The sequence below is a fragment of the Somniosus microcephalus genome, chromosome 3 (assembly GCF_052327205.1).
Source record: "Somniosus microcephalus isolate GS21.2 chromosome 3, FLI_Smic_1.0, whole genome shotgun sequence".
NCBI classification, from domain to species: Eukaryota; Metazoa; Chordata; class Chondrichthyes; order Squaliformes; family Somniosidae; genus Somniosus; species Somniosus microcephalus.
Window position 1 is genome coordinate 347955171 of NC_140989.1, and position 13548 is coordinate 347968718.

General features: G+C 37.0%; 1 protein-coding gene across 16 annotated transcripts in view; it reads left to right on the plus strand.

Annotated features, from left to right (window-relative positions):
• Positions 1-13548, plus strand: part of LOC147122327 (ecotropic viral integration site 5 protein homolog) — a 260882-nt gene that overhangs the window by 87686 nt on the left and 159648 nt on the right. For 11 of the 16 annotated variants that reach the window (XR_015077732.1, XM_085983320.1, XM_085983326.1 and 8 more), the window contains exons 6-14: positions 209-334; positions 965-1108; positions 1330-1419; positions 1549-1646; positions 2044-2104; positions 3141-3194; positions 6163-6195; positions 6877-7017; positions 12841-12975. Coding sequence is in view for 15 of the 16 variants with exons in the window: in XM_085983320.1 (XP_085839446.1) it covers positions 209-334; positions 965-1108; positions 1330-1419; positions 1549-1646; positions 2044-2104; positions 3141-3194; positions 6163-6195; positions 6877-7017; positions 12841-12975 (882 nt within the window). In the remaining variant the exon portion in view is untranslated. The remainder of the gene's footprint in view (positions 1-208; positions 335-964; positions 1109-1329; positions 1420-1548; positions 1647-2043; positions 2105-3140; positions 3195-6162; positions 6196-6876; positions 7018-12840; positions 12976-13548) is intronic. The other 5 variants (XM_085983327.1, XM_085983334.1, XM_085983335.1 and 2 more) reach the window with 2 other exon arrangements.

A 13548-nucleotide genomic window follows, 5' to 3' on the forward strand; every position in this document is an offset into this window, starting at 1 on the left:
GTTATTATTTCCAGTATGTTTATTGCAGAAATGAAGAGGTGTATACATAAAGGACTAACCAAAGTAAAATTAAAAGCTGAGTAAAGAAACTTATATTGAGAATTATTCTCTATTCTGTGAGACTTGAATTTTAAGTGTGTGAAAATAATGCATACGATTCACTTGGACCCTCTCAGTCTTAGTGTGTGTCTTTTTTTCTCCTGTGAAGATGCCAGAGGAGGAAGCATTTTGTGTTTTTGTGAAGCTAATGCAAGATTACCGACTCAGAGAGCTTTTCAAACCCAGTATGGCTGAGCTAGGCCTTTGTATGTACCAATTTGAGTGGATGATACAGGTAAGAGGAAGATAAAACTAAATATATTCAGAAACTGCTAAAAGTTAGCATGTTTTAAAAGTCTTAACCCTAAACCAATCAGCTTGGTCTGATTAGTAATTCACATGACCTAATATTACTAGTGGGTGTTGACTATTAATTTGCTTGTTTGAATGCTATTGAAAAGTTATATCCTTATACCATTACCTATCTATCTCTTGCTTGCCATGCCCTGTATAATAGGTAATTTGCAATATTTGTGTCAATTAATATTGGCTATATCATTACATGGCATCCCTTAAAAACACAGCATTTTTAAAAGAAAGGAATATTCCTTCCAATTGGGAAAATCTTCAAGAATGATCAGAGGACTTAATTATTAGCAACAACAAATTTGTACTTAAAGTTCAAAATAGTTTGGCTTAAGATTTAGTGGTTCCTGGTTCTTCGGCAGAATTACATTTACTTAATACTTCACAAAATGTGGTCTCATTAACATAAATTTACAAGTCACCCAGTGACCATAAAGCCACCACAAAACGGTTGAAATATGGTCCTTGTGCTATTAGATGGTTTGTGTGTGTAGTTCAAATTATACAGTGCAGCCATGCCACTTCTGATTCTGTTGATTAATTTGTTTTATGTACACAGGAACAGCTACCAGAACTTTATGTGCACTTTCAATCCCAGAGTTTCCACACCTCCATGTACTCTTCCTCCTGGTTCCTAACTATCTTTCTGACTACATTTCCACTACCAGTTGCTACAAGATTATTTGACATATTCATGTCAGAGGTAAGTAATTGTGTAATTAATATAACTTAATTCCCGAGTACTAAATTATATCTGCTTCAGTTTTTGTTAGTGAAACAGTAAAACCATTGTTCACTCTTGTTCACTACCAGTTGCTACAGAAGTGTGCCAAGAGATTTTTTGTTAGGACTGGAGGAGAAGGAGGAAAATATTTTTGTAATCATCCTTGTTCAGATTTCACTGTGGTTTTTGTATTTTACCAGGGTCTTGAGATTGTTTTTCGTGTTGGGATAGCTATACTACAGGCCAATCAGGCAGAATTGATGCAGCTTGATATGGAGGGAATGTTACAGGTAAGAAGAAAATTAACTTACTGTTTCTGGTTTTAAAAAAATGTGACTTTGATCATTTTTGTAGTTTGTATAGTTTTTAAAAATATATATTCTACAGCATTAACTAGATCTGTGTAACTTTTCCACCAGCATTTTCAAAAGGTCATTCCACATCAGTTTGACAGTGGTCCTGACAAGCTGATCCAAGCGGCTTATCAAATTAAATACAATGCAAAGAAGATGAAAAAGTAGGTACAGGATACAGCTCCATTTTTCTTAAATATACAGAATATTGAAGCTGCTTTCCGAGAATAATCCTGTCATTACAACTTTGACAACCATTCAAAACTATCATTGTGCATACATATTCTGACTTTCCTTTAAGTGGATTAGGAGAACAGAAGTGCAAAACCAGATAATTAGTCAGGCTTACTGCTTTCCTACTGCTATGGGCACAATTTTCCTGGTGAGCATTGGAAAATCTGTAGTTATGTGAACTACTGTTGAATTGGACGTATGTCTTTTTATCGACTTTAGAATACTACAGTATTTGTGGAATTTCAGCAGTATCAGAATAGTGTGGTTTTTGTCTTGATGTCTTGTATGTTGTACATTATTACACATGAATATGAATATACTTATCAGGTTGGAAAAGGAATACACTACAATAAAAAATAAAGAGATGGAAGAACAAGTAGAAATTAAGGTAAGTGATGAATTCCTTTCACTCGGTGGTTATTATGCAGGTAAAATTGTATGCAAGAGCAACAAATTATGCTTTATATAGCACTTTTAACGTCGAGAAACATCCCAACAGTAGAGTTCTGTGTCGCTGCAACTTTTCTATCCATCCAGACATATGTTGTGCATTGAGGAAATATTTCACTGTGGTGTGATAGTACAGTGCTAACTACAGAATTAACACTATTCATACATTGGCTACTGCTCCCACAATCTAGTAATGCTTCAGTCTGAATTTTTTGTCTTTTTTTTATTCATTGTTTCTTTCCACCCTTTATTTCTTTCACCAATTTTTTTAGCGCTCGACCTCTCCTGAAGGCACTGATCACCTGGTGTGGCACAGTTCCATGGATGCCGATTACACTTTGAAACATTAGCCAAGTGGCAACAATTCATGTGCAAGCCCAGACGCCTAGGCTCTGCGTCCTGATCCCTCCCCTCCACCTTGATTGGTTTCGCGTACCGAGTGTACAAATGGCGGGAAACATGGCAGAGGCCATGTTTCTCTCATTTGAGTATATTTACTATGTGTATATGCCTATATGTGGATGAGCGCAGCTTCCCCCCACCCCCACAACAGGATGGGCCAACATAAAATCAAGGGAAAGTGGAATTGCAGCAAACCCTGTGTCCCCAAGTTATGAAAGGTGAAAGTCTGAGTGCAGGCTATTTGACCATAGTGGGTGGGGAATATTGTGGAGAAGCAGGAAGCTCAGCTAATTTTCTCTTACCTCACACAAGATGTTGATGTTGCTGAAATTCCTACTGAACTGCCTTTGGATTTTCTGTAAGCCTTGTTTACAGAATGTAATAGGTATGGCATTTTGTTTAAACAAAAAATAAAGAACACTGCAAATAAAAACTAGATTTGTGCTGTCTGGAGTGTAGGTTTACTTAAATTTAGAGCTTTTCAATTCAATACCTGTAGTATTTATAAAAAAAAAAAAAAAAAATGAGGAACCATGTAATGTTATTCAGGATGTATTTCTTCCCGTTTTTAGAGGTTACGCACAGAAAATCGACTGCTGAAACAGCGCATTGAAACATTGGAAAAGGTGAGTGCTATCAGATTGACTTATAAAGGATCCAAAGTAAGATTTTAATTTAAAAACTGAATTACTTCTATGGTATTTCTGAGGAAGGTGTTTCAGCTACTTATCTGATCAAAGATGGTTTGGAGCCATCAAAATAGCCTGGCTTATTTACTAACAGTGCTTGGCTCAACTACTCATTAATACTTGGCAAAGAGGAATGTGTTACATAATGGATTTAATAAATGCACGATGGGTACAATCTGGTATTCTTTTGAAATATGGGAGAGGCGGAGGAACAGGACTCGCGTGTCATACCAATGGTGTATTTTCATTCTGATGAGCAAAAAGGATGATTTTCTGGCCATTTCAGTACACTGGCCTGTTTGGCATTGCAGATTCCATGTTTGAGAATTGAGGTTTAAGTCTGAAGATTTTTATGAGACTCCATTTCTTACTGCCTGCCTGTTCAGGGAAGAAAAAAAGCAAAGGACTGCAGCATAGTACTTAAAAAAAAAAAATAAGTGATTGGGTTGAAGGTTTTCCCCCTGCTTTCCATTTTGCCCTCCTTCATCTGAGTTAATTGCCAGATGACTTGCTTAATGCTGCTATGTAACAAGCTGTTTAAAAGTTGCATTAGAGAAACTAGGGTGACATGCCAACTTTTCTGCAAATTGTTGCTACTCCCAGCAATCCTGCTGATCTCTCTGTACAGTGAATCGTGGGCGCAGACTCGCCTCCTAACACGGTGTATTCTGACTTGCTGCTTTCCAGGGTTACCACTCCAATGCCATCTTTTAAGGCATTTTTGAATCCTCCCATGCCATTCATAATTCCATAGATGAGCAGGCAGGTGGACAACATTTTCCAGGACTTTGCCAGTGCCATGTCCTGACTGTTCCTACTCCTTTTCCCCTCGCATGTGGCCTGCCAATATTGGAAACTCACTCAGCCTGTGTTAAAATTGCACGTGGGAGCACTCTGTGCTGCAGTCTTTACACTGATCAGTGCTTTTTGACTTGTCCATTCTAATATCAATAATTGATACTAGAGTCTCCTTCTGGTCATTCAAAGTCATATTTTGCTAAAAAGAAAAATAGAATTATCCATTAATTTGTATGAAGCAGTTTTGGTAAAACAGCACGGAAATCATTTTTTGCTCGATTTTTAAATCTAATTAACAGATAATTCGAATTAAGGAACTTCAAATTAAGAGCAGACTAAACATGACGACACATTTGCCTAATTCCTGTATGGTGTATATATGGTTAAATATTGTCTAACTAAGCTTCTGGTACTAATCAAATGTGTCAATGTTGTGCATTTAATAGCTAAACGTTTTAATTATTTATTTCTTTAACAAGGATTCATTTGTTTACTCCTTAGCCAAGGTTATTTAATGAGTTTGTACAACGTACATATTTGCTTAATCTCGTGATTTGCTGAGCTGTCCTGTCAGAATTGGATATTGAAAATAGAGACTTTAACCTACAGAGATATTTTCAGTCATTCGGTGCATTTGCTTATACACTGATTTGTACTTGCCTCAATTTTGTACATCTTGGTGTATTGCACCTAACTCAAATAGTAAATGAATAAAAGTACATTATTTCAATTTATCATATTTTCTGTCTGCACTGGAATTGTTATTTCTTGTAATTCTACGGAGCATCATCCAAAAAAAAATGCTGCTCAAGTAAATTGAGAACTTTTATTTAAATTTTTTTTTAACATTTCAGTTTTGGTTCACCTGTATTAGGTAACTGAGTGTACTTTTGTTATTTGCCAGTAACATTTGTTTTATTTCCACTGATAAGCTATTTAAAGTATGGTTTGTTAATTATTCTTTGGGTGAAATGTTGGTACTTCTAATTGACTTATTTTGTAATCACGATTGCCATTCATTATTGTTTGCTCCTCTTAGTTGTTGGTAAAACATGATTATGCATGTAACACTAAGTTCCATCAAAGTAGACGCAAGCCATATTCTGCACAACAAATTTTGCCTAGTTTTGCAGACTAACTCATCTTTCAGTTTTCTGTTTAATTTTCTCTAACTTTGTGTAATTATCCAAAATATTACACTGTGTTCATTTGTACCTTGCTTTAGTGATCTATTCTGTGAGCCATGCTGTTAAACTGATAGTTGATTTATAGTATTAAGATGATTTATGCAATCTAGTGGGTTACAAATGAGCAGTCTATTTATAGCGCAGAAGATAAATGCATTGAAGTAGAAATTCTGAGTAGAACTTAAGTGGTGAATTATTTATAAAACAAGTGAAAATATACATTTCTCTAAGTAGCGGCATGATGGGTATGACCTGCTGAATGCTTCTTTGCTTTGGTTAGTTTTATAAGCTGCATTGGAAAATGGAGCACTAAAATTGTGAGTACTAATGTGCAGTAGTGTCAAAGTTAATTGGAATAATGTATAAGCTCTATATAGTGGATAGTAAAAATTGTTTTTATGGCAAACTTTGGTTGATCAAAAATTTCGTAGCACCTGTTTCTACAACTACGTTTTTCTGAAGTATAAAGTTGGAATAATAGCTTCTAACAATAGCATGGCTTCTCATTAATTATGAATCTAGTGGTACAAAGTACAACTCGCCCCTGTGCATAACATGTTGGTGACAATAACTAGTTTTTTGCTTTGCAAATTTCAGTTCTTTACTGCTGGTCAAACATCTGTGCTTTGTTAAATCTTGCTGTAGAACATGTCATGCGAGCTTTTGTTCACTCTCCACCTCCTTTCAGCATGTGTAATATTTAAATACAAAAAGGAAATCATTTGAACTATTATAGTATCAAAAAGAAAATGATTTAAACTATTTCAAGGAGGAGTGATTTGAACAGGGCCCAACACCTTCCAGAATTTTCATACAATTTCTCTTCTACCAGGTTTTACAGCTTATTTTATCACTACTTCTTTTATGTTCATTGTTTTCTTAGTCTCTCTCTTATATCTGTCTGGATTTTTCCTTTGTAGGAAAGTGCTTCTTTGGCAGATAGATTGATCCAGGTACAGTTCCTCATCCTATCCATGTCTTGTAAAATGGATAAATACTGCATCCCTTGAGAGAAACTGTTGTCTTCTACTTCTGTTTACAGTTTCTTCCTGTTTTGCACAAAATTTGAAGTGATGACTTGTGTGTTTCTGGAAAATGGTTACTTCTTTTAAAAAGTAGTAATAATTGAATTATGCAATTTCTTTGCATTTCAGTAATGCTTGAGATAATTAATACTGAAGGGAAAAGAAGTGTAATTTTAATGGAATAAATGCCCAGTTGAAATTAAGATCATTTTACATATGAACAATGATATATTTTTAGTAATCCTATTCAGTAAGTCAGTTTTTTTACAGATGACCATTCCAGATGCACATTCTTAAATGTTAAAAATTATTATATATAAATGAAGGAGTGTTTGTAATTTTAATGCATGTACAACTCCTCACTAACTCTAAGTTTTCTAATTCAATCAAGGCCATTAATTCTTACTACATGTATATTTAGCAGAATTGCATGTAGAAAATTTGGTAAGTGCTTTACATTGCTAAATAGTATCATTGGGTAAAAATCTTCAAATAATAAAATCTAATGTTTGTCCTTTGGGATGCATTACTAATCTACCAATGTAAATTAGAAAATTTTTCACTACTCCCCCACACCAATCCTTATTCCCTGCACAATTGTGTCCTAAGGGACAAGTGACAAGGGCACAAGAGGCAGAGGAAAACTACCTCATTAAACGGGAGCTGGCCACCATTAAACAGCAGAGTGATGAGGCTAGTGCTAAGCTGGAGAAAGCTCAGAATGCCACCAGGGAGCTCCAAGAGCAACGGGTAAGGAGGTTGGCAGCATCATCTATTTCCTGTACTTCATTTGCTTAGTTTGCATCTTATTGTTCGTGCCATTTTGTCTCATTTTCAAGTCTGACGTTACTTTTATGTTTATTTAGTAATGGAACATAATGCTTTACTTTACGCTTTACTTTACGCTTTTCTTCCTCAGGTATTTGTTGCCAATTCTGTACTAGTTCTTCCAGGTTTTCTTACTTTTTGTAGTTTAGCACAAAATCCATAATTTATATGCCAGCAGTCTATATTAGTCCTGGATCATCGTGACATAGATATATGTAAGTTATACTTAGAAATTACTGAGAGTTCTTGCATTTTTTGGCAACTGTTAAACATTGTCGGTAAGCTCCTAAGTAGGCAGCCAAAGATTATAGAGATATTATTTTAAAAGTTCAGGCCTGTAGCAGTCATAACTGAATAAGCTATTTGAATGTGGGATTGAATTGCTGACTGATACTTTTTGTAAGGTATATATCTCATCTTAACTTTAAATTTGTCAATTGTACTTCAATAGAAGAGCTTATCTTAATGTATTTAAAGACAGGAGTTTTACTAAAGGAACAAAATAAATCGTGCATAAGTTAAAATGATGTAACAGTCTAGTGAACTTGAGTAAAGGAGCATAATTTTGCAAAAGAACTTCAGTACATGACACCTGTTGCTACCTTGTCTCTGGGTGAAAGTTAATGCTGATAATTTATTGCATACATTTCATGTGCCAGAGTTAACAGTTGTTAGGTTTTAAGCATTAATTGAATCAATAGATCTCCTGGTACACAGACTCAGACCATTGATTTTTGTTATAACTGCATGTGATTGAATACAGATGCTGCTAGTATGATTACCATCTGAGTTTAAAAATCATTTAGCTTTGTAGCTGAAGTTTTGGATCGTTTAAAAGTAAGCAGCGTTTGAATTTTACTTCTGGATTAATGAGTAGGTGCAGAGTTGTGTTTTTTTTAAAAACCATCCCAATGATTGATTGTCCAAACATGTGCTTTAACAGTGCTGACTTGTTCTCTCGTGCCTGTAGATAGCTGACTAAGTGCCGCATTGCAGCACAGGAGGACGCTGATGCAGGGCTAGCCTTCCAAATTCTGTGTTCCCTGTGCGCCATTTGCAACTGCCTTATTATTTTGTTGTGTGCTCCGTTTGTGTTTTGGATGGCGGTCTGAAACTGGGCTGCGCATTGAGGGTGGATTGCAGTTACTTGTTTTGAGAAATGGGTCCACACTGTAGCTGTACATTCACTTAGTGAACATGATGACATCCATTGCACGATTATATGCAAACATTGAAACTTAATACTTTTTTTTCATGAAATTTTGCTGTTTTATTTTCATTGTAATGCTGCGTGCTGGGCAGCGATGAATTAACCTGTCCAGCAAGTGCCAACGGCGTCAGGCAGGTGATGCCTGGAGGAGAGTCGTGGGACCCTTGATGGAGGAAATGCCATCAAAAGGCGGATGAGTTAATCCTTGAATTAGCCAATGGCATCCACAACCTGCAAGCTGTGACACAGTTGCACCGACAGCAACAACTTGCATTTATAAAACACCTTTAGCATAGGAAAATGTCCCAAGGCAATTCACAGGAGAGTAATCAGACAAAAATTGACACCGAGTCAAAGAAGGAGATACTAGGATGGGGTGACTAAAAGCTTGGTCAAAGAGGTAGGTTTTAAGGAGGGTTTTAAAGGAGGAGAGGTGTTTAGGGAGGGAATTCCAGAGCTTCGGGCCTAGACGCCTGAAGGCACGGCAGTTAACGGTGGAGCGAAGTGATTGGGGGATGCACAAGAGGCCAGAGTTGTAGGAATGCAGAGTTCTCGGAGGGTTGTAGGGCTGGAGGAAATGGCGAAGGTAGGGAGCGGCGAGGCCATGAAGGTATTTGAACATGAGGATAAGAATTTTAAATTTGAGGCCTTGGTAGACCAGGAGGCAATATAGGTCAATGAGCAGTGGGGTAATGAGTGAGTGGGACTTGCTACAGGTTAGGATACATGGAGTAGAGTTTTGATGAGCTCATATTTATGGAGGGTGAAGGATGGGAGGCTAGGAGAGCATTGGAATAGTCGAAGCTGGACGTGGAAGTAGGCTGCCTTTGTGATGGAGAGGATATAGCGTCGGAAGCTCAATTCAGGGTCCAATAAGACACCAAGGTTGTGAAGAGTCTGGTTCAGCCTGAGACAGTGGACTGGGAGGGGAGTGGAATCCACGTTGAGGGAAGGAGTTTGAGGTGGTGGTTGGTTGGGGGGTGCACGACGGTCGAGGAGCTGCAGTACATAACAAAGTGAATGAAATACCAAAGCTCTGATGATAGTCGACCGATAATGATGAATTTTAATCTGAAAGGTGGTTGAAGTGGAATTTGAAATCAAGTAAGACTTAGAGAAGCCTTTCAAGATGATTACTTGCACAGCAAACCCATCTCTATAGTTAAAACCTAATGATGCCCATAATAGTACAGTGGAAGCCTATAGACAAAACATCTTTTAAAGGCCATTGATCCATCATGACTGAGTCCAGACATTTTGGTCCCTGCAGCATTTTTTAAATTTTATTTTCAACTTGCTTCCTTCACCTCCTCTCCTGAAGAAGATTCCACTAGTGCAGGTTATTTTCATTACCTCACTGAATTGGCAGTTTTCTTTTGAGTGTGCCTTGACCGTGAGTGCTGGCACCCTAGCCAACTAGAGGATATCACTGCTAAGCCTGATCCTGACCTCACTTGGCATCCATGCACGTGCACTTCTAATGGGTGGGGGAGGAGGGCTGGTTACTGCATTGCTGCAGTTCTTCAAAAAAAAACAATTAAATTAATCTGATAACAGTAAATGTGTCCCACCAGAATTACTCTGAATAGAACATCACAAACATCAGTTGGCTAGGTGACATGAGGACCATGTCATAGAATATTGCAGCACAGAAACAAGCTATTCTGCCCATAAAGTCTGTATCAGTGTTTTTCTCCACATGAACCATCTAGCCTAATCACACTCATACTTGCTCTAGCATAGTGCTGTGCCCTGTTAAAGTTGTAATATAACTTGAGAGGAAGTTGTGAATCTGACTCCAGGTGCACTAAAATGAGACTTTCTGATCATTTTATAAAGTTCTTATGTGAAAAATTGGGCCTCTGGGAAGTGGATCTCAGACACTCCTGCACAGTGGTCCTTTGTGGCCCAAGACGAGGTGCAGCTGGTAGTGTACTTGAGTCTGTCAGCTGTGCATCACACTGTACAGATACCAGTTTGAGAGAGATATCTGTAGTATAAAGACAGCTTAGTAATCAAGGATTTCCAGTATATGATGTGTTGTATACACTAAGCTTTTAGTTCCCTTTTTAGAATAAAATTGCCTATTGTACCTTCCTGTGACGACTCTTGCAATAATGGCATCACGATTGTTCAGTATAATTTCAAGCGTGCCATTTAATGGCCTGTTTCCGTGTTGTAACTTTTGTATATGTATTTCCATGTATTGTTGGCATTGTTTTCATTTTATTGAAATGAAATATAGAGATGGTAGAAAGTGAATAAAAGGTAATTTAATCTCAAGATTCAGATGACATCTGTGAGCTAACTATCTTTGTTCTCTGTAGTTTATGACTGCAACTGGATCTATTGATTAAATTATAGTCGTAGTGTTCCCAGACATGTATAATATATATTTATATTCTTTGAAAAATTGTATGGCCTACAAAATGAGCAATGCAGCGATTATTTTTCAAACCTGTATTTGGAGAATATCTGAATTATATTCCAAAAGGGATGAGTTATAAAGCCGTTTTGTTTGACATTATACAGTACATTTGAAATATTTCACACTTGTTTATTTTCTATATGTTTTGTGCAAGTTGTATGTTTAAAAACTTAAGGAAAAATTACTAATGAAAGCATAAAATAGGACAGGTATTTTACTTTGTGCAAAAAAAAAATCATACACTCACACATATTGCTATTTTAAGTTGGCCTCTGAAACAAGAGATTCACGTCATTATCAAATAAATCCCCTGTTGCAAATTTTTCATTTTTAGGAAGGAAAGAAAACAGGCGCCTTTGTGTAACTAATTTTGTCCAGCACATGAACTGGTTAGGGAACTTATATGTGTAAGCCCTAGGCGATACCAAGTCTTACTTGAATGCACTCTCTATAGGGCTATAGCTAAAATAGCGCCTCATGTTTAATGCATGAGAGATCAGTGTTTTGAAAGCAGTGTTTTATCAGTAATTGTATTTAGCAAATTTATCTAACTTTTACAAATGGTAATTGTGTTAATGACCTGTTTGAATGGGTTAAAGCTTGCAATAAATAATAGTAACCTGCCTCATCAATTTTTCTTATGGATTGTCTTTTGTCCTCAATTTAATTAATTTTGGCTGCTGATGCACCTAAATTTTTAAGTTGCTCCAAGATATTTTCACCTAGTTGCCGTGGGCTCTTTGATTTAGAGCATCCTACAAAGCTCCGTATATAACTTGGCCCCAGGCTCTCTGATGGTTTAGTGGTAACTATACAGAATGGAAAAATCCCAGTTCTAGCCTGCCTCTGGGGTAGAAAGAGGAAAAGTTAGTCAGAGCTTTGAATTGCTAGCTTGTGGCTGGAGAGAGAGATTGTGTACACACCCACATGGACAGGATTGGGCTTGAGTGCAATGTTAAATGCCTACACTATCTAGGCTCATGCATGAAAAATGGCTGTTTACCAAATCTGAATTATGCAGCACAAATTAAAATGTTTTCTTGGTCATCCAAAATATGGTTTGATTATTGTAACTACTGACAAAAATTAAGCCAAGCCACTAAAGTTTAAATTTGGTGACTGAACCATATTGGTTGGGAGCCATTGACCACTGTCTGGAAAAAATTGTTTTAAATGTCCACCCATGTACGTCCTATTTTTTTTAATTGTTGATGCCTCCGTTGGATGTACATGCAAACAGTATATTTGGTGCACACTCCTCTGTGTGCTGTACCTGAATAATTGGTATGCAGCTAAAGCTGTATTGTGAATGCATGGCCTGTAAGCTTTAAATCTATTGCATACAGTAAATTAGATAGTTTACATTTGTGTAAAATAGAATACATGTTTCTTAGTGCACAATGTGAAAGTAAAATTAGGTCAAGTTTACAGTATAACGGTGCAGATGCACTGTTAAAATAATTAACTATTTAAAAAAGATATTGGCATTTTATTTGGATGCATAAAATCTACATTAGTGTAATACAGGTTGGACCCCGGTAATCTGGCACCCTTGGGACAAGGCCGGTGCCGGACCATTGAAAATTCCGTACCACTGAAGGTTAGGTAAATAGCACCTAAAATAACAATATTAGGTACAATATTATGTTTGTTTATATCGCGGGAAATGGTGGCGTCGCCGAGCGGCTGCTCCGCAAATTAAAGACCGCCGGTTTCAATTCGTGCCGGACCACTGAAGGTGCCGGACCGTCGGGTGCCGGATTACCGGGGTTCAACCTGTATATATTTTGTGCATCCAGTGTATTAAAGAGATCTGCTTATCTTCTTTATCATATATAGTACATGTTTACTAAGCTGTAGTTTATAATTGTTTGTCGATCAACACATTTTAATTATTGCCATTACTGCCAACTAAAACTGGATTTTGAAGCTTCGATCTAGGCTTTCACACATGTTCTTGAGCTTGCTTAACTATTGCTCTCAAGTATTTTTATAGTGTAAATCCTTTAAGGTGTAAAGGTGAAATAGGGCAGTGGGTCTTTGTATTTAATGGTTTTCAGATGCCAACACTAAAGCATTATTTTTGTAATGCTGTGTTCTTTTCTAGCATAAATGCAACCCACGCTACACTGAGGATTTTGTTCTGCAATTGGAGACGGAGCTAGTGCAGGCAAGGTTAAGAGAAGCTGAATCGCAGTGTGCACTTAAAGAGATGCAGGACAAAATCTTGGACATAGAAAAGGTACCTGAATTACTTTCACTTCATTTGATTTGATTTTGTGTGTAACAATAGTGCAGTAGAAATGTATTTCGGTGTACCAAAAATCCATTGTACTAACTGAAGCTTACTTGCCCATTTTATCAAATTCCATAGTGTTAGAACTTTAGCGTTTCCCAATGAGTTTGGATACCAAGATTTCTATTGAAGTGCAAGCTTTTTTTTAAATTCATTCCTGGGATGAGGGCATCGCTAGCAAGACCAGCATATATTGCCCTTGAGAAGGTGGTGGTGAACCGCTGCAGTCCGTGTGGTGAAGGTACTCCCATAGTGCTCCCATAATTATGAATTATGTAGTAACTTACCTTTTCCAATCAAACCCAACAGTACAACACAACATTTTATTGTGGCACTTATTATCCAAAAGAAACTGCAGTTGAAGAGGAAAGTGGTGAACTGACCTCTTGGTCAAAAGCTGAACACTAAGAAAACACACGAGATGAATCATCTGAATAAAGCGAATGTAATCGGAAGGGAATAATTTCCTTTATAGTTGTACAATTGCAGTCTAGGTTTGTTTTATTAAATTTAATTTAA